Below are 22,190 nucleotides of genomic sequence, written 5' to 3' on the forward strand. Positions count from 1 at the left end.
TCACCCATAGTCAGCTGGGATAGGCTCCAGCTTGCCTGCGACCCTGTAGAACAAGATAAGCGGCTACGACGGACGGACGGACGGACGCACGCTAAACTGGGATTCTAATTTCAGGGAAAGTCTTGTTTTTTTCCTAGATGGTGGCCAGAAATCGCAAGTTATGACCTTTAATCGAATTCAGCATCTAAAGGCCATTCATACTATCCACAGAATAGGAATGTGCTCTATTATCTTTCCCTGAGAGAATCATTATGTCAATTTCCATGAAACTGTACCACTGTCCTTACACTGTCTTAATAGTATGTTAATTTAATACCAAAATGCTGCTTCTTCATAGTGCTGCTTTTAGCATCACTACACATTGTATTGTCTCTGCAGTCACTCTCCTGCATTAAGTTTATTTCACTGATCTTGTTGGCTCACCTTGACAAGGGCAGCTGCTGCCCTGAAGCTCATCTTGGCCACAGACTCACGCTTGCGTCGACGAGGTATCCGGTTGAGACCGGATCGTGAGCTGGTGAAGGAGCAGAGAGAGGTGGCACCAGGTGTGATGGGCGTATGGGGCACACTGTATCCATCCACTTCCTCCACCATGCGGAAGGCCCGACCACGCGCCAATGGGTCCACAATCTGCATAGAATGCAAGCATGAAGTCAATTATGTTCATGATCATACAAAACAGATGCATATTATTTGGCAAGAAATCCATCACCCAACAGATGTAATCAGCAGAAAATAGAAAAATACTTTGACACTAATATTTACATATAATCCATAGAAGATACCTTTGGTATCCCATGCTGGGATGTAGGTACATAGAGAGGTGGTGGTGTCTCCGTACTGGTCAAAGAGATGTTGTCCTGACTGGGAAGTTCCATCTCCCGGATCACCTGAGGCTTCAGCTTACCGTAGCGCAGACTACAGTGGCGCAGGCTCTTTCTCTGCCATTTCTGTGTGGCGTCACCATCCTTGCTAACCCCAAACCAGTCTGCTGTGCCCCTGGCAGCAAAGAAATACTCCCTTCAGACTCAACTCACTGATTCGAGGACAGGCAGAGGTCCATTTCACTGACAAGTGCTTTCTCATCCCATTATGCTCCTGTGATTTGGGCTTGCTGTTCAGTTTAAGCTCTCTGCTACAGCAAGTGAATGTCTAGCAGAAGTGTTCAAGAAAGGAAATCATCACAGTGGTGTGGTTTTGAGAGAAAGTGTAGAAAAGTCAGTGAGCTAATGAAGGCAGGCGTATACTAAGAAAAAGAATAAAAGAACAGTGCAGAAGATCAACAGATGCTTTGAAGGGGAAAAAAGGACTTGCCCAGACATGCCTCTGGATACACTTCCTTTCTAGTAGAGGAGCTCGCTCCTAATCAAGCACACACACAGACACACACACTGCTTGGCTGTATGCCACTGTGCAATAAAGGCAAATATCTGATTTATTCATGGAGTCATTACTCTCACGGATAACGAGAGCATAATCTAAGACGGACTTAAATTTTTGTTCTGGTTCTCACTGTGTGCTATTAGATTACTGTTTTCATGTGAACACACAAAACTGTACAATGCTTAAAAGCCTTTAAAGTTTAGTCATGCAAAGTGGAGCAAATTGCAGTCATAACAATTTGCAGTCAAATTTGTTGTTGCAGTCAAACAACAAAGCCTGATGGAGCCAAACAGTGGAAATAAGAACAAACTCTTGAGACTTCAGTAAGCACTGCACAGAATACAGATTGAGACCTTTCACTAAATGAAAGCTGTGAAATTATGTGCAATTTGCTGTCAAAGAATGGCAACAAGTTGTTAAACTGAACATCCATTTCAGCTGATGCAACCTGAATCAACTCACCTGTGAGATTACAAGAAGCAGCTCATAAGTCACTAATAAAAGCCTGGGGATTGGAATTTATTTTAAGCATGTTAACTACTGTTCAAAGAAATGTGTGGAATTTGGGTTGTACAATTCCATGAAATACTCGCTGAACTCCATTCATGCATGAAAAAAAGTACAGTGCAATGATATGCAAGTTAGACCTGGTTTATACTTCTGCATATTTGGTCATGACACAGTGAAGGGGATGACGTGCAAGTGTGGTATGCGGAGACATACTAGCTTGCTTCCAGCCAGAGTTACACATTGTACACATCTGTTTATTAGGGCTCGACATGGACCCATCTTCATGTGAACTCACTGTTGATGGAGAGGTGTGTCCAGGTGCATAACAAGAAAAGTTCTGATAAGGAGACATTATTTCTTCTGGAAATTTAATCTAATTCAGGATAATTTTGTTCAATAATATTGTCCAACAATACTCTCTATAGTTAAACTATAGGAAAAAGTAGCATAAAAAAAACAAACCCTGAAACAATTTCCCTCGTTGCATCCATTACTTTGTCTTCTGTACACGTGCTTGCACTCAAACCTCAACTCATGACAGAACTAGATGAAAAACACTTTATAATAATATAAAATGTGGCATCGAAGATCAACATGATTGAGTGTCAGCTGTAGGCTGTGAAGAGTCCATTATAACTGGCAGATAACATGAGTTTCATCTGTGCTTGATGACTGGCAATCTATGGCTAGCTGTGTCCAAAATCACATTCATTCACTACTCCCTACTCATGATATAGGGAATTCTATATAGAGAACTATATAGTGAGCTTATTGGTAAAATGAAGAAAGAGAGAACACACTTTCGGACACTACTCCACTGCGCCGTTATTTACGTCTTTACTGTCGTACAATTAAAACGTACCAGATCAGTCGGATGGTGGGTTAATAATAAATACATACAGCGTTTGGGCACTGTGTGAGACGGCAGCCTCTCCAGTAGCTCTGTGGTTTTTAGCTCTTTAAACCTTTTTTTTTTTTTACACTTTTTTTGCTCTTCTTACGAAGACAGTGTGTTTAACTATATAACATGGATATATTTAACTTTAACACACAACCAGGAGCCAGTTTTCTCGCTTATTCGAGAGAGGAGCTGCTGGCCCTGAAAACAATGGGACGAGCCGGGATACGACACCCCATCCCGGCGGAGCTGAGGAGGAAACCCAGGGGCTGCAAAGCCGGAGCTAAGCTAAAGGCTAGGCTAGCGGACAACCGGCGGTGCTACAAACCATCCATTCCCTTCGTTATCATGGGGAATGTGAACTCGCTGCCGAATAAAGTCAATGAGCTTTCCGCTCTGAACAACCAGCGGATTTACCGGGAGAGCAGCTTATTTATCTTTACGGAGACATGGCTAACACACCTTGTACCGGATGCTAACGTGGACCTGCGGGGATTCACTGCTGTGAGAGCCGACAGAGACACTAACACATGCAAGAAAAGCAAAGGTGGGGGACTCATCATTTATGTTAACAACCACTGGTGTAACCCGGGACATATCTCCGTAAAGACGGTTTTACGTTGCCCGGACTTGGAGCTGCTAGCCGTTAGCCTGCGGCCATATTATCTGCTGAGGGAGTTCAGTCACGTGATCAGCATCTGTGTTTACATCCCTCCAAAGGCAGATGCAGCCGCTGCATGTGAGAAGATTCACTCTGTCACAGCAAGGCTGCAGACACAGCACCCCGAGGCATTTATGATCATTTCTGGGGACTTTAATCATGCTACTTTGGCTGCTTTTTACCAGGTTGTGGATTGTCCTACAAGGAACAACAGGACAATTGACTTGCTGTATGCTAATGTGAGGGATGCATACAGAGTCACACCCCTCCCCCCACTAGGGAAGTCTGACCACAACCTGGTTCTTCTACAGCCGAAGTATACCCTCCCGGTTCAAAGGCAGCCTGCAACAACTAGCTCCATCAGGAGGTGGTCCCCTGAAATGGAAGATGCCCTCAGAGACTGCTATGACATCATGGACTGGGATGTGCTGCTTAGCCCACACTGTGAGGACATAGAGGGGCTGACACACTGTCTGATAGATTACCTCAATTTCTGTGCAGACGTGGTCTCCCCCGCTAAGACTGTACGGTGTTACCCTAATAACAAGCCATGGGTAACACAGGAAGTCAAAGCTGTCCTCAACAGGAAGAAAGCTGCCTTCAGGAGCAGGGAAGCGATGAAAGCAGCACAGCAGGAGGTGAAACACTGTATGAGGGAAGCTAAAGACAACTACAGGAGAAAGGTGGAGCAGAAGCTGAAGGAGAACAGCATGAGGGAGGTCTGGGAAGGTGTGAAAACCATCACAGGCCACAATACAGAGTTGTTGAGGGGACAGTGGAGAGGGCAAACAAGTTGAATGACTTCTTCAATCGGTTCAACCAGCCCACGTCCCCCCCCAACTGCAGCCATCTCTCCTTCTTCCCTCAACACACCTCCCCCCAGTCATCACAGCAGCCCCCTCCTCCCCCTCATCAACACAGACTCCTCCATGCATTACTGCAGACCAGATCAGAGGTCAAATGAGGAAGCTTCACCCCAGGAAAGCAGCAGGCCCGGACAAGGTGTGTCCACGACTACTGAAGACCTGTGCTGCTGAACTGGGTGAACCACTCCAATGCATCTTCAACCTCAGTCTGCAGCTGGGGAGAGGGCCAACCCTCTGGAAGATGACATGTATCATTCCAGTTCCCAAAAAGAATCGGCCCAGCGAGCTGAACGACTTCCAACCGGTGGCACTCACTTCATATCTGATGAAGACGTTGGAGCGGCTCTTCCTCAGCCACCTCAGACCCCAGGTACAACATGCCCAGGACTGTCTGCAGTTTGTGTACCGGGCAGGTGTCGGTGTGGAAGATGCCATCCTCTACCTGCTACACCGAGCCCACTCGTATCTGGATAAGGGAAATGGCACAGTGAGGATCCTCTTCTTGGACTTCTCAAGTGCCTTCAACACCATCCAGCCCCTACTGCTTCAGGACAAACTGAACAGGATGCGAGTGGAACCCTGCCTGGTCACCTGGATCTCCAGCTACCTCACTGACAGGCCGCAGTACGTCAGGCTGAAGGACATCACGTCTGACACCATAATTAGCAGCACTGGAGCACCCCAGGCCATGGTGCTGGCCCCTCTTCTCTTCACCCTGTACCCCGTGGACTTCTGCTACAACTCGGAGCTGTGTCACATTTAGAAGTTTGCCGATGACGGGGGGCATCGTGGCTCAGGTGGATAAGGCGCCATACCATAAAACCGGGGACTCGGGTTCGATTCCAGCCCGAGGTAATTTCCCGATCCCTTCCTGTCTCTCTCCCGCTCATTTCCTGTCTCTACACTGTCCTATCCAATAATAATAATAAAGGTGAAAAAAGCCCCAAAAATATATTTAAAAAAAAAAAAAAAAAAAGAAGTTTGCCGATGACACAGCAATCATTGGGTGTATCAGTGACGACAGAGAGGAGGAGTATAGGAGCCTGGTGAGGGACTTTGCTGTGTGGTGCAACAGGAACCATCTGCAGCTCAACACCTCGAAGACCAAGGAGCTGGTCATTGACTTTGGGAGGTCCAGACCAAGGTCACGACCAGTTCTGATCGAGGGAGTTGAGGTGGAGGCTGTGGATTCCTACAAGTACCTGGGGCTGTGGCTGGACAGGACCTGCAACACCAATCACTTATACAGGAAGGGGCAGAGCAGGCTGTGGTCCTTTAACATCTGCAGGAAACTCCTGTGGATGTTCTATCAGTCTGTGGTCGCCAGTGTCCTGTTTTACACCGTGGTGTGCTGGGGGGGGGGGGGGGGGGGGGGGGGCAGCACATCCAAAGAGGACACATCCAGGCTGAACAAACTGATCAGGCGGGCCGGCTCTGTGGCCGGCGTGAAGCTGGACACTCTGGTGACCGTGGCAGAGAAGAGGTCTATGGACAAACTATTGAACATCATGGACAATGCCAGTCACCCTCTGCACACTGTCATCAGCAACCAGAGGAGCCTGTTCAGTGACAGAATGCGCCTTCCCAAGTGCAGGACGAACAGACTCAAAAACTCCTTTGTTCCCCACGCCATCAGACTGTACAACTCCTCTCGGGGGGGGTGTAACAGGAGGACAGAGGATGGGAAGGAGCAGTAGCCTAGCCTAACAATAAGCAATACCGGACAATGTGCAATATCTTTCCTGCTCCCCCCCCCACACACACACACACACTTACTTACCCTAACCCCACTTCTCCCCCCCTTCCTCTCTTCCCCATATCTTATTCTTTTATATTTGTATATGTAAATAATTAATTTATTTTAATTTATCTAGAAGTTTTCTCTATTTCTTTTCTCTGTTTATCTGTAATGATGCTGCTGGAACCTTAAATTTCCCTGAGGGAACCCTCCCAAAGGGATCAATAAAGTTTTATCTCATCTAATGTATTTTTGTGATAAATACATATTATACTGAGCGCATTTCCCACATTAATAAATACAAAGTACTTTGTGTCTGCTGCATCTTTCAGTTCTTTTAAATCAAGGCTGAATACTTTCTTCTTTGCCTTTTACTAAATTAAATTTGAGGCTTTTGATTAATTCCTCATGCTGCCCTGTAGCTTTTTTTCTTGTCTGTCCATTTCTATTTTAGCTTTTTTAAAATTATCTTACTATTTTTAATTGTACTTGAATGTCCGTTTATGTTTCTCTTCTTTCATCCATTCACCCCAACACACTTTTTTTTCTTTCAATGTGACTGCAATGCATGATAGCATATATTGCTTGGTTAATGACCATCGGTTGTACACTACGTTTCCACAGTGCATTGTGGGATACTATGAGTCCACTATATAGGATGTAATAATTCTCACTATACATTCAGCCAGCACTACAAAATGGCAAACTCACTATATAATCCACCATATACCGTAGTGAGTAATTTGAGACACAAGGTATGTGTGCGTCTTGTGTTCCTGCAGAGAGAAGCCAATAGCCAGAGAGAGCGCTGAGTCATCCAATGCCGTGTGTGCGTACGCTGTGCATGTATGCCTAGAACAGAGTGAAGTCACTGAAAAGTTAAGCAGTATATAAATAAAAACACACACCTTGAGTTGTCAAGCCTGTCTCCAGTTTCCTCATTTCTCAAGAGCCTTAAGACTGTTACACTGGTGCTGAAACCCAGGAATGGAGGAAAAACACCGGTCACAGAGATCTTCCAGACCCTTGTCAGTGACCATGAAAACACATCAGGCTCCTGTCGCGTTGTACTCAGAGCAGAAGCAGTACTTCCAGGCTCTGCTCCAGGCCTAGGCAGAGGACCAGCAGGTGATCCAGAGCCTGGTCCAGCTAGCAGGTACTCCAGCAGCTATTCCCACGGATGCTGTGGCCAAACCCTACATTCTGCTGTTCCCGATGGGTCCCAAGGATGGTATGGAGGCATTTGTAGAGCTGTTTGAGTGCATTGCCTAAGCAAGCTTGTAGCTATCCTTGCAGTGGGTGGGCCATCTATTGCTGGTCCTGTCGAAGGAGGCTCAGCTCACAGCTAAACAGCTCCCAACCTGCTGGTGTATCTGGGCCTGAAGTGGGCTATTCTGCAGTGGGTTGGCTGCACCCCAGAACATCACCAGTGCTTCAGTGTGCTGGCATACAGGGAGCTCGGTCGCCCATTCGCCTTTGTCCAACAGAACCGATGCCTGTCGATAGTGGCTGCTGACTGAAGAGTATGATGCCAATGACATCACCAACTGAGTGATACTGGAGCAATTTGCCATTCAGCTGCTGCAGGGAACATCGTCCTGGGTTCAGCACCACCATGTGGCGTTGCTGCAGGAGGTGGTCTGGCTGGTGGAAGACCATCTGGCGGTGGTTTCCAGTTGAGAGAAATGAGTCATGCACATTCTGGCTGCCACTTCTCACCGGAGCTTTTTATTTCATTTTCTCCTCTTTATTTATTTTTGTGTGTGTGTGTGTGTGTGTGTGTGTGTGTGTGTGTGTAGTTGAGGTTTGTTTTTGTTTGAGTGTTTTTGCCCACCGGTTGTAGTGTACCTCTGGCCCCAGTTTTGGGCATCGGTTCCCTCCAGGCCTTGGTTCGCCATGGGTGATGCCTGTGCTCCTAGCTATGGACTGCAGTGAGCTTGTTGCTCATTTTAACATCATGGTTGTCCAGCAGTGCTTTAGTGCTTGGTGTAATGTTCCGAGCGATGTTGCTCGGTGGCGTCACGGTGGCTGTGCAGGTGGTTTGGGACATACCAGCGCTCTGCATGGCGGTGCGTCTGTGCTCGCTTTGTGGATCCATGGCGTGGTGTTCTGAGTGATGTTGCCTGGTGGTGTCACAGCGACTGTGCTGGTGGTGTGGGACTAGTTTTCATGCGCCTTTTGGTGGGACTGTGGCTGCTACACCATTGGAATGACATCCTGACCTCTATTTGGTGGACTCCCCCCATTACTGTAAAGCGACCTTGGGTTTTGAGAAAGGTGCTATATAAATTGAAATAATTTTTTTTTTGAGGGGAGCAGGTGCCTCACCCCTTATCTCACACTCCCTCACTCCCTTTGTGTCTCCTCACCCGTTCCCTGCACCATGGAAGCAGAGGCCAATTCCCCAAAGCCTGCTCCCCATTTCCCCATTTTCCTCTCACTCCTGTGCGCCTTTGTGCCAATGCTGCCACTATGACCACCAGGGTTTTCCCCCAGCGCAAAAAAAAGGTGGTGCTACCAATGCAGAGCCCACCCCATAAGGGCTGGCCTGGCCCAGAAGGCTGCTAGGGAGGTCTGGGGGCATGTTCCCCCAGAAAATTTTGAAATTAGAGACTTCAAATGGTGCATTCTGGTGGCATCTAAGGCTGAATTAGGCACAATTCAAATGTTATTAAATTAGCTATTTTTTTTACCTTGCCAAAAATGCAAGGGGCAAAATTTAAAGAGCAAAATTAGATTTGAAATGAAAACACTTCATAGCATGCCTCTTCATTTCCCAATTCCAGGATGTCAGGAACAGAATCGAGGTCAACTCACGCAACAGTGCCATCTAGCAACCAGCACCTAGAACATGGTTTTTATGTATGGTTGCAAATGGCAGTCAGTGCATGCAGCAAAACCCTTTATTTTCACTTCTGGGTTGAGTACCAGGATAGTCTAGACCAGGACTATTCAATTAGTTCATAATGAGAGCCAGTGAGGGAAATGAGGGAATTTGCAATTGGTGAAGGTGAGGTGTGCACAAGGATGTTCATAAATATCCGCTGGTGCCCATCACTATTCAATTCAGGGGTGAAAAACAATGTGGAGTTGGTGGTTAGTCCAGTGATTCTTCACCCATCCAGTGATTTTGGGAACCAACTAGCTGGGGTTTCAGGCCTTAGTAAAGCACTTGTTTGTGGATAGGACCTGCTGTAGTAAAACATGGGGGAGGGGAAGTCCATTGCAACATTATTTGGGGAGGTGGTCCCAGGACTGTCTATTGAGGTATTTCACCTGACGTCACAGGGTCACGTGACGCCCCGGTGTCCGCCATTTTGAACGTCAAGCTACATACTAACGCTGCAGACAGAGAGGGAGAACCAGCTTGGAAAAAAAAACGTGTTACAGACACCTAGAATAGATTAATTTGTCAGTAAGCACTCTATAAATAACCATGGTGTTTGCTTGTTATGCTGTGGGCTGCCACAACAGACAGAGATAGCGTGCAGGACGCTCCTTTTACCAGTTTCTAGTGATGGGAATTTTGGCTCTTTTTCGGGAGCCGGCTCTTTTGGCTCTTCTTACTATAAGGAGCCGGCTCTTTCGGCTCCCAAACGGCTCCTGAGATTTTATTTTTGATTTAATTGCTGCAATTAACTAGTTAATTAATTACATTATTTATATTTTATAAATAGGATGTTTTCCATTTTATTTTTTAGTTTTTGTAGCCATTGTAAAGCTTTGTAAAGTATAGCAGTGTAACAATGTTCTAGCTATAGAAATAAAACAAACTTACCAATTAATAAATTATTTTCTCACAAACATAATGCAAAACTGTGTTATATTACTAATATAAAATACACAGCTGATTTTCCCCTCCTCAGGTGCCTCACAGACTCCTCTCCCCTGCGCTCCACAGCTTTAAGCATTACACCAATTTTCGTATTTTCGCAGCTGTGAATGACATCAACCCCCCAACCAAAAAAAGTAGGCATACACCATGCTACTTTTTTTCCTTTGAATGGTAATAGACAACACAAAGACGCAATCGGACAGCAACTTTTTTTGTGAAAGTCTCTCTCTAAGGACAAAAAACTAATTCGGCTCCCCAACTCTGCTCCCACCGAAGAGCCGGCTCCCGTCGTTCACTTCAAAGAGCCGGCTCTTTGAACCGGATCGTTCGCGACCGACACATCACTACCGGTTTCCTACTGACCCAGACAAGAGGGCCAAATGGATTGCAGCTGTGAAGAGACAGGATTGGGAGCCAACAGAGTACTCCAGACTTTGCAGTAATCATTTCATTTCAGGTTAGTTTATCAGTTAACGCAATTTTGATAAAATATATAGCAAAAAGTAAATGGGTCAGTGTTTGTTAACCCATTTGAGCAGTGAAACAAGGCAGTGTTAATTTGTCTAGGGTTGCATGTAGCAGACATCAGACATAAAACGCAATAACAGAGGCTAGAAAGAAACGGGACACAGAAATAAATTAACAGGGCTCCATACCAAGGCTGGGTACAGTGTTTGTGATAAAAGACAGATCCAATTTAACACGAATCACAGCTTACTTTCTTGTTAAAATGTGCAAAGGTCTCCACCATCTCATACTGCCTTGCACTGAAGGACTTAAGCGTGCCGTCCAAAATGGCTGCGTCACGTTACTTGGTCACGTGGGTGAAATACCTCAACATCAGCTCCGTGTCAGGGGGACATGGGGAGTTTCCCCCTCCACTCTCCGCAGGGATTTCCTTTCAGGATTTCTTGTTGGAGCAGTTGCGAGACAAAACTGAGGCATGCTTTTGAACAAGTGAGAGCAATCGATGGGCAAAAACTCGAGCCTAATGCTATACTCTCCTACCTAATATTTTTTGTTATTAAAAAATAACTGGCAGCAAGGGTGTGGTAGAGTGTCATCTGTGAACAGTGAGGAGTCAGGTTGAACCAGCAGGTAACATGTGACGAGGTACACCTGTGTCTAATCACTGGCCATCTATGAATGTACATCTCCATGTGCCTTTCAGATAGTTACTACACACAGAGAGAGAGAGAGAGAGAGAGAGAGAACTGCATCTCCCAACGTGTGTGCGCACACACGTGCGTATGAGCATTAAAAGCACTTAAGTGACAAATGTTAAAAGCGCACCTTGAATTGCAGCGCCCGTCTCAAATTCCTCATTTTCCACCCTTCCGAAAAGTTGTTACACTGGTGCCAAAACCTGGGACTTGAACAAATGCCCCCATGGAGCCCAAACCAGTCAGGGAGCTCCTCCAGACCCTCACTGCTGACCTCCAATGCAAGTATGAAGAGTTACTCTCCCTGTCCATCAAGCAGGAGCAGTGTTTCCAGGCCCTATGCAAGGCCCAAGCAAAGGAGCAGCAGTGTGGAGGTTGGTCCAGTTGGCGGATACTCCAGCAGTCGCTTCTGCAGCCAGCATTCCTGTTCAACTGATCAAGATGGGGCCACAGGATGACACAGAAACCTCTCTCAAGCTGTTCAAGTACATCTTGGAGGCAACCTTGAGGCCAACCTCACAGTGGGTGGCTCACCTATTACTGCTCCTGCTGGGGTAAGCACAGCTTATTGGCTTGGCAGCTCCTGGCCACCAGCTTGCTGGCCTGAAGTGGGCTGTACTGCAACAGGTCTGCCACAGACCAGATCACCACCACAAGTGGTTCTGCGCACTGGCTTACAGTGAAGTCGGCTGCCCATTTGCATTCATGCAGCAGCTCTGGGATGCTTGCTGACAGTGGCTGCAGGCAGACTAGTGCAATGTGAAGGATGTCATTTACTGCATAATACTGGAGCAGTTCGTCACCCAGCTGCCAAGTGTGACCTTGACGTGGAACCAGGGTCACTGCACGGCATCACTGGAGGAGGTGGTGTGGCTGGCAGAGGATCACCTGACAGTGTTTCCAGGAGCAGGTGCTCTCGCAGCTTCTCTTCCTCTCACACTCACTTTCTTCCCCTCCCTCTCTCTCTCTCTCTCTCTCTCTCTCCCCTAGCCCCTCCCCTATGCCAGCCCAGCAGAAACAGGGGCCAATTCCCCTGAAACCCGCTCCCTGCACTCGTGTCTGTCCTCATGTTTCTTCTCTTCCTACTCCTTCTGTGTCTGTGCTGCTATTAACCCCCCCACACACAGGTGGACTCATGTATGCCCACCAGAACCAGGAGTGAGCCCGGGCAGGTCTGTCGGCATGGTGGGGATTTCCTGGAATCAGTACTTCCGCAAGGAGGTGGGGGTACCAAGTCACATTCCTGATGCACCGAACGATTCCCGCGATCGAGCGGGAATGTACAGAGTCTGAGTATTCAAGGAGGTACACATCAGACTTTGGTAGATTCTGGTTGTAATCAGACCTCCATGCATCAAAGCCTGATTCAATGCAGGGCACTGGGAAATGCATGATTGGTGAAGATGAGATGTGTGCACAGGGATGTTCACAAATATCCGCTAATGCCCATCACGATTCAATTCTGAGGAGAAAAGCATAGTATGGAGGCGGCAGTTAATCAGAGCCTTACCCATTCACTTATCCTGGGAATAGATTGGCCAGGGTTTATAATGTTCACAAAACAGTTAGTAGTGGGTGGGTCCTGCAGTAGTACATCACTGGGGAATCCTGTCACAACCTTAGCTGGGAAGGTGGTCCCAGGGCCATCCGTGTCAGCTCTCTGGGGAATCCCTTATCTGGGATCCCTCCTCTCTCTTTGAGAACTCCATTATCCTGTAAGAAAACAGCATGGTTTTGTGTGGGGGCCCACTGTTGCATTCTCCTGACTTTTCTTTCCCTTTTGTTTTACAGACCAACGCATTGGACAGAGGGCTGGGGGCCATTTTGTCCCAGGTGGTGGAGGGGGAGGAGCGCCTGGTGCTTTAGATCAGCCACAAGTTCCCCACACGAGTGGAGAAGTACAGCACCATAGAGAAGGCATGTTTGGCCATCAAGTGGGTGGTCCACACTCTCCAGTACTACCTGGTAGGATGTCCATTCACCCTCTGTTCTTTTTTTTTTTTGTAATTTAAATTTTTATTGAAGTTTTCCTTTTTCAATTCAAAATTGTACACGAAAACAATAAAGTAAAAAAAAAAAAAAAAAGGGAACCAGGGGAGATATTTAAAAACAAACATTCACATTCTGAGGAGGAAAAAAAAAAAGACAATAGTACAAAAACAGGAAACAAAAACTTTAAAGAAAATCTGGTCTCTTGCGTAGCACAAAGTATAGCCAAATCATCCAATCATCATTAAACTTGTCTTGTTGGTTTCTCATTGCGTAGGTAATCCTTTCCATTTTATACACATCGTATACCACATCTAGCCATTCATCCACACTTGGTGGGTCTCTTTGAAGCCATTTTCTAGTTATGGCCTTTTTAGCCGCCACCAGTAATACCCTCGGCAAATATTTCAACGTTCTCCCACAGTCAAGTTCCTCAAGATCGCATAAATACATGGTTCTAAAGTCCAGGTTAATGTCCATGCGTAGTGCCTCCTCCAGGCAACCATGAACCCCCTCCCAGAAGGGGGCCATGGAGGGACAGTCCCAAAAAATGTGGTAATGATCGGCTCTATCACAGCCACAATGCCTCCAGCAGTCCGTTTGTGTTGAGAAACTAGCTTTCTGGGCCGGTGTACAAAAGAATCTGATAATATTTTTCCAGCTATAGAATCTCCACTGGGGGGAGCTTGTTGTTTTCCATTGATAAGAACATATCTTCTCCCATTCCTCCTGTGTTAATACTAAGTTGGTCTCCTTTTCCCATCTCAGCTTAACCTTCATTGTATTGTTTCTCGTCATGGATACAATGGAATCATACAGTCTGGAGATAATCTTTTTGCATTTGAGACCTTTTACTGCTTCCAGGAATACATCTATAATTTTGTTGCCTGGCTCTTCCTCTTTTTTAGGAAATTTTTTGCAAATATAATCCCTTATCTGCAAGTATCTAAAAAGGTCCTGATTTTCTAGCCCAAATTTATCTTTCAAATGCTGAAAGCTATACACCTGTCCTTGGTCGTTGACCAGAGAGCTACATGTTGTAAGGCCTTTGTTAGTCCAAACATGGAATTGCTTGTCATAGACACTAGGTGTAAAGCCCAAGTCATATGCAAACCATTTCAGAATACCCATCTTTTGTCTCATGTTGTGTTTTTTGGTTACATTATTCCATATCTCCAGTGAGCAAGTGATCCAAGGATTTTCTACATCCGTAATTTGGTTAACAAGAGAACAATCCCCTATGAGCATACTGAGAGGGTATTTCCTACTCATGGAGCATTCAATATCTTTCCATCTTGACTCATAGCTAGGGTTACTCCAACCTACCAGAAATCTAAGTTGGGCAGCCTTGTAATAAATCGCACAAACTAGGGAGGGCAAGTCCTCCCTTGTCTTTAGGTAGCTGGAGCGTTTTGTATCTCACTCTGGGTTTTCTCCCTGCCCAGACAAATCTTGCTAGAAGTTTATCCCATTCTGTGAAGTAATGGTTGGGTTTATCAATAGGTATAGATTGGAATACATACAGAAATCATGGCAGTATGTTCATTTTGATTATATCTATGCGAGAATAGATATTTAGATAGGGAATCCGGCTCCAACGATTTATGTCTTCTATAATGACTGCCCTGAGTGGGCCATAATTAGAGTCTTGTAGTTTAGATAGGTCTGAGGGTATAGTGATACCAAGATATTTGATGGACTCCTTGTCCCAGTCTAGTTGGTATCTTGAGCGGAGGGAGAGAGGAGGCGCATAATGGAACTTTAGCACTTAGGTTTTCTGTGTATTTATCTTGTAACCTGAGAAGGACCCATATTCTTTTAAGACTGACATTAGACTTGGTAAGGAATTTGTGGGATCGGTAAGGTAAATAAGGACATCGTCAGCAAAAAGGGCCAACTTCTGTTCCTTTGAGCCCAATTGGACACCTGTGATGGAGTTATTCTGTCTTATCCATTGTGCCAAGGGCTCTATAAATATGACAAACAGTAGGGGGCTCAATGGGCAACCCTGCCTAGTGGATCTCTCCAGATGAAAGGTATCACTAAGTTCCCCGTTGATTTTAAGTATGGCACTGGGTTTGGTATAGAGGGCCTCTAGTGTCTGGATTAATTGGGAGTTAAAACCAAATTTGTTCATGACTGCAAAGAGAAATTTCCAACGAACAGAGTCGAAAGCCTTCCGGGCATCTATGCTAATGAGCATGGTGGCCATTTTATTTTGATTTATGTGTCTAATAACTTGCAGTGAACGTCTTATGTTATCATGGGTCTGGCGTGTCATCACAAAGCCTGTTTGGTCTAGATTTATTACACTTGGCAGAATTTTCTCGAGTCTCTTGGCAATAATAGAAGCAAATAATTTATAATCGATATTGAGTACACTAATTGGTCTGTAATTAGAACAGTTGAGTTTATCCCTCCCTGCCTTAGGTATTACAGAAATGATGGCCTCCGTCCAGGATGGAGGAATTTCACCCCTCTCCATAACCCAATTAAACGTCTTTAATAAGATGGGTATCAAAGGTTCTTTAAGGTTCTTATACCATTCTGATGTGAATCCATCAGCGCCTGGAGACTTCTTAGCCTTTAGTCTAGTGATGGCTGATGTGAGTTCCTCTATTGAGATAGGTAGCTTCAGAATTGAGTTTTGATCTTCTGACACAGTTGATAACTCCAGTAGTTGGAGCATAGAATTCAGACTGTCGTCATTGTCAACCTGGGGTTGAGAATATAATTTTGCATAATAATCTTTGAAGCAGCTTCTAATTTCTCTTGAGTCTTGTAAAATGTGTTTTGTTTTTGGGTCCCTAATTATAAAAATGGAAGATTCTGCCTCTTGTTTTTTAAGTTTGTAAGCCAGTAGTTTGGCATACTTGCCACCACCTTCGTAGTATTTTTGTTTAGTGAACATTAATTTCTTTTGTATCTCTAATTCAGTTATATTGTTTATTTCATTCCTAATCTTTTTTATCTCTCCTTCAGTGGCGGATTTCTGAGTGAGTCTGTGATCTAGCTCCAGCTTTTTTAGTTTTATTTGGAGATCGTTAAGGTGCTTGTTCCTTTCTCTCTTTACAGCTGCGGCAACAGCAATTGCCCTACCCCTCATTACTGCTTTACAGGCATCCCAAAGTATTGGAGGAGAAACTGCATCATTATCTTTTAAATAGTTTCTAATATCATTGGTGAATTGTTCAATTGTGAATTCATTTAATATAGAGGAGTTAAGTTTCCATGTTCTCTGAGTACCTCGATGGGCCCCCGACAGTGACATATATACTGGACAGTGGTCAGAGAGATCCATAGTTCCAATATGACAGCTATTCACCTTACTAGAGTCTCTCCCAAACACAAAAAAATAGTCAATTCTAGAGTAAGACGAATGGGGAGATGAGTAGTGGGTAGTCTCTGACTGTGGGGTTGTGAAATCTCCACACGTCTATCAGCCCCACCTCTGAGGTGATGTCAAGAAACTTTTTATTTAACCTCCTAGATTGAGAGTTTCGCATGCTAGAGGAATCAAGTGTTGGATTTAATGTGATGTTAAAATCGCCCCCACAAATCAAGGTTCCCTGAGTTTCCATCACTGCCTTATCTATTATTTGTTGGTAGAAGTGTAATCTTGAGCCTGGTGGAATGTAAACGTTGTATAAAGTAAAGAGAAATCCATTTACTTTGCCCTTAATCAGAATAAACCTCCCTTCTTTATCTTTGAGCGCTGATAAATGCTCATATACCACTGAGCCCGAAATCAGTATAGACACCCCCCTGTTATGTTTTGAGCCGTTAGATGCTGAATAGACATGCTTAAAACCATACCTTTTGAGTTTTAGATGTTCTGTGTCAGACATATGCGTTTCCTGCAGAAAAGCTATGTCAATGCTGTCTTTTTTGAGTTTTGAGAGAATTTTAGAGCGTTTAACAGGACTGAGAAGGCCATTGACATTAAAAGAAATGACCTTAACCATAACTGGATTTTCTAATATATTCTATTGTATATTGGCTAAAAAGGGCACCATGACCAGATTCTAGTAATATTATGTTTCCTCCTATGAAAATATTCACCTCCCTTATCAACATGACAAAACAAAAAGAAGACAACAAACATGAAAGAACATTGCTACAAAACTGCAACCAAAAAGAGACTTCCACTAGTGAGGGAAAAGTAAACTCCCTCTTTCTCCTGCTGGAAGGAAAGGAGAGATAAACCCAAGTGGGGATGGGGCTCCCTTCAGTGGTAAAAACCCACCAATGTCCAGCAAAGTCCAAGGTTTCCTCACTGCTCTGACTGGATTATCATCCATACTAAAAACTTATTTTGAGGCACATGTTTTAGATTTAACTTTGTAAATAATATTTTAAATAATTTTTAGATACTCCAAGGAAAGAAAGGGGAAAACATGAAGGGAGGAAAAGGGGGCAGGTAACCACAAACCAGAATAATGAGGGCTGAACCCTTCAGATGCTCATTTGTCCTCCTAATCTGATATTCGTCGATATCTCTGTAGTTTCTCCCTCGCTGTCGCCGCGGCGTCACTGCCAGCCCATCGCCATCCTGAGCTGTCGATCAGCCTAGTCAGGCGCGCGCCTGGATCCTCCTCGGCTGGCACCGACACCACGATGCCTCTCATTTTCAGTGCTATCGCTGCCTCCCACGTGCTGCCGTAGACCTCTACTCCAGTGTCCCAGAAAACACGCATCTTGGTGTGTGGCATTCGAAAGCGGATACCTTTAACCTTGAGAGCTTTCTTCACCTCTTTGTAGGCTTTGCGTTTCTCAACATCCTCCTGTGGATAATCGTGGTCAAAAAAGACTCGAGTGCCCTCAATAGAAACCTTCTTCTTCCAGGCCAACGACAGCACTTGTTCCTTCACTCTAAACTGCTGAAAGCAAGCGACTATGGAACGTGGGGGGTTTCCTTCGATGGGTTTTTGAATCGCTGCCCTGTGAGCTCACTGAATTTGGAGAGGCTCGTTCTCTGGCCACTAAGTTGGTCGTCAGGATGTTTTCCAAATATTCGATCATCGACCCACCTTCCAAGTCCTCCGGTACGCCATAGATCCGAATGTTGCATCTTCGAGACCTACGTTCCAGATCTGTAGCTTTGTCACGCAGGCGGATCCTGTCAGCTAGAAGCAGGCGTATAGCTTCGCTAGCTGCCATGTGGAATTCCTCAACCTGAGTCACACGTTCTTGAAGCTCTGAAATGTCCTTACGAAACGACTGGAGAGTTGAATTAAGCGCCCTGATTTCCGTCTTTAACTCAAATTTCAGCTCGGAGAGCATACACCGCATCATGTCTCTTATTTCGGCCATTGTGACCTGACCGGTCTCTCCGTGTGAGGCGTGCTCGGCTCCACCATCACTTGCTGTTTGGTCCGAGGGTGATCCTGCCGCTCCTCGAGTACCCTTCGGCTTTCCCATTTTTCTGCCTCCTAACGCAAAGTTTCCCGCTTGTGTTTCGCACTTTCACGTCTAAATAAACTTAAATTCTAACCGCGGGAAAGCTTCACAAACCAAGTCGAGCCGAGAGCTGTCTTTACTCGCTGCCACTTTCCATGACCGGAAACCGGAAGTCCTCACCCTCTGTTCTGACCATGCCCCACTCCAGTGGCTCCACTGCATGAAGGATGCCAGTGCATGGATCACTTGTTGGTATCTGGCCCTTCAGCCCTTTAAATTCAAGGTGGTCCACAGGCCAAGGACGCAGATGGTGGTGTCAGATTACTTCAACCGCTGCGGGGAGGGGAGTCAGCTGCAGGCCAATGTTCGCGGCAATGTTCGCAGTTGGTCCAGCGCAAACGGGCTTTCACCCAGGTTAAAGCGGTTGTGTGTGGGGCCCACTGTTTCATTCTCCTTACTTTTCTCTCCCTTTTGTCTTGCAGATTGATGTGTCAAACAGAGGGTTGGGGGTCGTTTTGTCCCAGGTAGTGGAGGGGGCGAAGTGCCCTGTGCTGTACATCAGCCACAAGGTCTTGGTGCAGGAGTGCAAGTACAAGACAATAGAGGAGGAGGAGGAGGTTCTTGTCATCAAATGGGTGGTGCTCAGTCACTGGTACTACCTGGTGGGATGCCCCTTCACTCTATTCCAATTACACCCTGCTCCACCACATGAAAGATGCCAACACGCTGATCACTCATTTGTATCTGGCTCTTCAGCCCTCAAAGTTCAAGATGGTCCACAGGCAGTGGGAGTATGTAGCAGCGGGGGGATGCTCAAGTGTCAGCTGTAGGTGATGAGAAGTTAGGAAGGACCAGCACATAACACACGTTTCACTTGTGCTTGATTACTGGCAATATATATATATCTTGTATTCTTGCAGAAAGAAGTCAGTAACCAGACTGAAAGAACTGAGCCATCCAATGCTGTGTGTGCATGCGCGTGTGTATACACACACACACACACACACACACACACACACACACAGAGAGAGAGAGAGAGAACAAAATGAAGTCGCTGAAAAGTGAAGCTGAAGAAAAATAAAAACGCCTCAAGTTGTCAAGCCTGTTTCCTCATTTCCCAAGAGCCTTAGACCAACACTAATTTTTTTTTTTTGCAACTCATCCATTTGCAATTGCCCCCCCCAAATAAAAAGGTACTGTATTTACATAATTGCAGAAATCACAAATTCTAAAAACAGGTAAATAAATAAAAGACAAAGCAGGAGAAAAGGAGTACAGAGTTTTGTACATTAATCCATTTATTCCATAAATTTTGGAATTCTGCCTCTAGGCCTCTGATATATTACGTGTTCCATTTCCATTATTTCCTCCCACTGTAATTTCCCATCCTTTAATCAATGGCACTTTAAATTACATCTAGGAAATGGATAGACATTATTGTACAGAAGTTGTTCTGTTGCATTTTGAATCCCTATTAGTTTGGTTTAAAAAAAAAAAAAAAAGTCAGTTTAGTCTAACACACTTTAGTTCCTCGGGCTGGTGTGTCCAACAAAATTCCTCCTCTTTGATAAAACTCCTGCATCAGACAGCTATAAGTGAACACTTGATGTTTGCTTTGCACATGGTGATATGCTCACATTATTGTATAATGCATGCAGAAGTATAAAATCAGCGCTCACGGGGTCATGACTTCATGCTGTGTGCGCACTGGGCAGTGGAAGACCAGTGTGTGGCTCTCAGGTCTGCTTGGTGCGTGTACCTGATCAGGGTTCTGGAGAGGGACTGGTGCTTCCTCACACTACGACGCACAGCGCGGTGACCCTTAACGGGCACTGTGTTAATCCGCTCAAAGCGGACCCTCCTGCTGCTGCTCACAGGGCGCAGGCAAGGAGGGGAATACGAGGAAGAGGAAAGGAGAGACAGTGAGGAGAAGAGACAAAAAAGAAGAAAAGGAGGTGTGAGAACAGCTGGAAGACAGCAAGAGAGCAAGACAGATTAGCACAAGCTGAGACCGTTAATTTTAGTGTGAGGCATTCTGATTTAACTGCACACAGCAAGCTTAATGAAGAGCTGAAGCATGTTCGCGCACACAAAAATATAAATTCGTATACAAACAAAGCACCACAAATTCATGCATAAATCCAAACAACAATGTTCCTCACTTGCCAACACATTAACACTCATATGCTCACTGGTGAAACTGTTGTCTAATATTTCACTACCTGTTCCACACAGAATTAGGGCAGTAACCAAGAACGTATGATGGATCTCATCCTGCCCACAAAGAGGCATATCACATGCAAACACTCATAGCATAACACCACAAATAGGATAAAAGCAAGAAAAGCCTTCGTATCTTAAAAACAACCATGATGCAACATCCACCAACAAGCTCATTTAGAGACTGGGCAGGATAAATATCAAAACACTGTACGCATCATGTAAACCACCAAGTTTTACTTCTTCAGCTCAGATTCCCCTCACATTTGGCAAGTTATGATACATTGGAAATGACTTACTGAACCCAGAGATGTTTTATAAGTACATATTACAAAGAAAAGGAGCAAATAACTACTCGTTACCTCTTAATAGTCTGTGTGATGGAGGTCTGGTGCTGCAGTGGAGGTCGGCGATGATCAAAAAGGTCATGAGGTGGGGATGCAAATTGGGATGTTTCGACAGGCATGCTGACACTACGGAGAAACCCCTGCCTCTTCACAGGCTGTGAAAAGTACAAAAAAAGTGTGACAATGAAAATACCCTTTTTAGCATTCAGGAAAAAGAGAGCACACACAGACACACACGGAGAGAGAGAGAGAGACAGAGTGAGCACGTGAGCATGCCTGGACAAAGGTGGGTGGTTCGTCCACAGACATCTGAGCGGTAGGAATGGTCAGCTTGAGCCATGGTGGCTTCTTCCTCTGTAGGCTGCTGGTGCTGTCTCGCCTGGGCTCAGCCATGCTGCCTGCCTCTCCACACACTGGCCAGCTACACACACACACACACACACACACACAGAGAGAGAGGTTTAACTACTATATTTGACCAGAATTTTTCTTATAAAATCATTTGACTTTGTGCGCTCCCACACCATCATTTCCACTCACGCATCAGGCTCCTGTCTACTGCAAAGAAAGAGTTCCAAAACGATGACATTTTAGATTTTAAAATATTTGTCAAAACTCAGCCCTGTGATGACCTGGCGACTTGTCCAGGGTGTACCCCGCCTTTCGCCCGTAGTCAGCTGGGATAGGCTCCAGCTTGCCTGCGACCCTGTAGAACAGGATAAAGCGGCTAGAGATAATGAGATGAGATGGTAAATAATGTGTAGTCTATAGTCCCAGTAACACAGATTGTAATAAATAAATACAATATTTATATAATTCCAGGTTGCTCTAGTGACTGCACATGCGTGTTTCTCCAAAACCAATGGAACTATTCCATGACGATGGCAGCCTTATTTATGGTTAGTTGCTGCCAAATAAATAATCGTGTCCGCATACAGTGCTGCACAAAAAAGTGTTAGGCACCCTTTTTTAAAGTAAAAATTTTGGTTTAGATGTTAAAATTTTATGACTTCTGCATTATTGAGTCAGTACAGGAACATTTTCATGTTTAATATATAGTTTGAAATATTACCTTAAAACAAAAAAAAAAACAAAACAGACTAGAAGTGTGACAGTCTTCAGAAGAACTGTGGCAGATTCTCCACGATGCTGCACAAAATGTTCCTGAGAATTTTATTTT

At 45.1% G+C, this 22,190-nt stretch overlaps 1 protein-coding gene across 3 annotated transcripts in view; it reads right to left on the bottom strand.

Annotated features, from left to right (window-relative positions):
- The window catches only part of rhbdf1a (rhomboid 5 homolog 1a (Drosophila)), a 108,952-nt gene that overhangs the window by 18,398 nt on the left and 68,364 nt on the right, over nt 1–22,190 (bottom strand). For 2 of the 3 annotated variants that reach the window (XM_060943142.1, XM_060943144.1), the window contains 4 exons: nt 21,287–21,431; nt 21,026–21,165; nt 786–999; nt 424–630 (listed from right to left, as the gene is read on the bottom strand). In XM_060943142.1, coding sequence (XP_060799125.1) covers nt 424–630; nt 786–999; nt 21,026–21,165; nt 21,287–21,403 — 678 coding nt within the window. In that variant the 5' untranslated portion in view covers nt 21,404–21,431. Of the gene's footprint in view, nt 1–423; nt 631–785; nt 1,000–21,025; nt 21,166–21,286; nt 21,432–22,082; nt 22,175–22,190 lie in introns of all 3 variants that reach the window. The other variant, XM_060943143.1, reaches the window with a different exon arrangement.

Source organism: Neoarius graeffei, chromosome 16 (genome assembly GCF_027579695.1).
Source record: "Neoarius graeffei isolate fNeoGra1 chromosome 16, fNeoGra1.pri, whole genome shotgun sequence".
Lineage (NCBI taxonomy): Eukaryota > Metazoa > Chordata > Actinopteri > Siluriformes > Ariidae > Neoarius > Neoarius graeffei.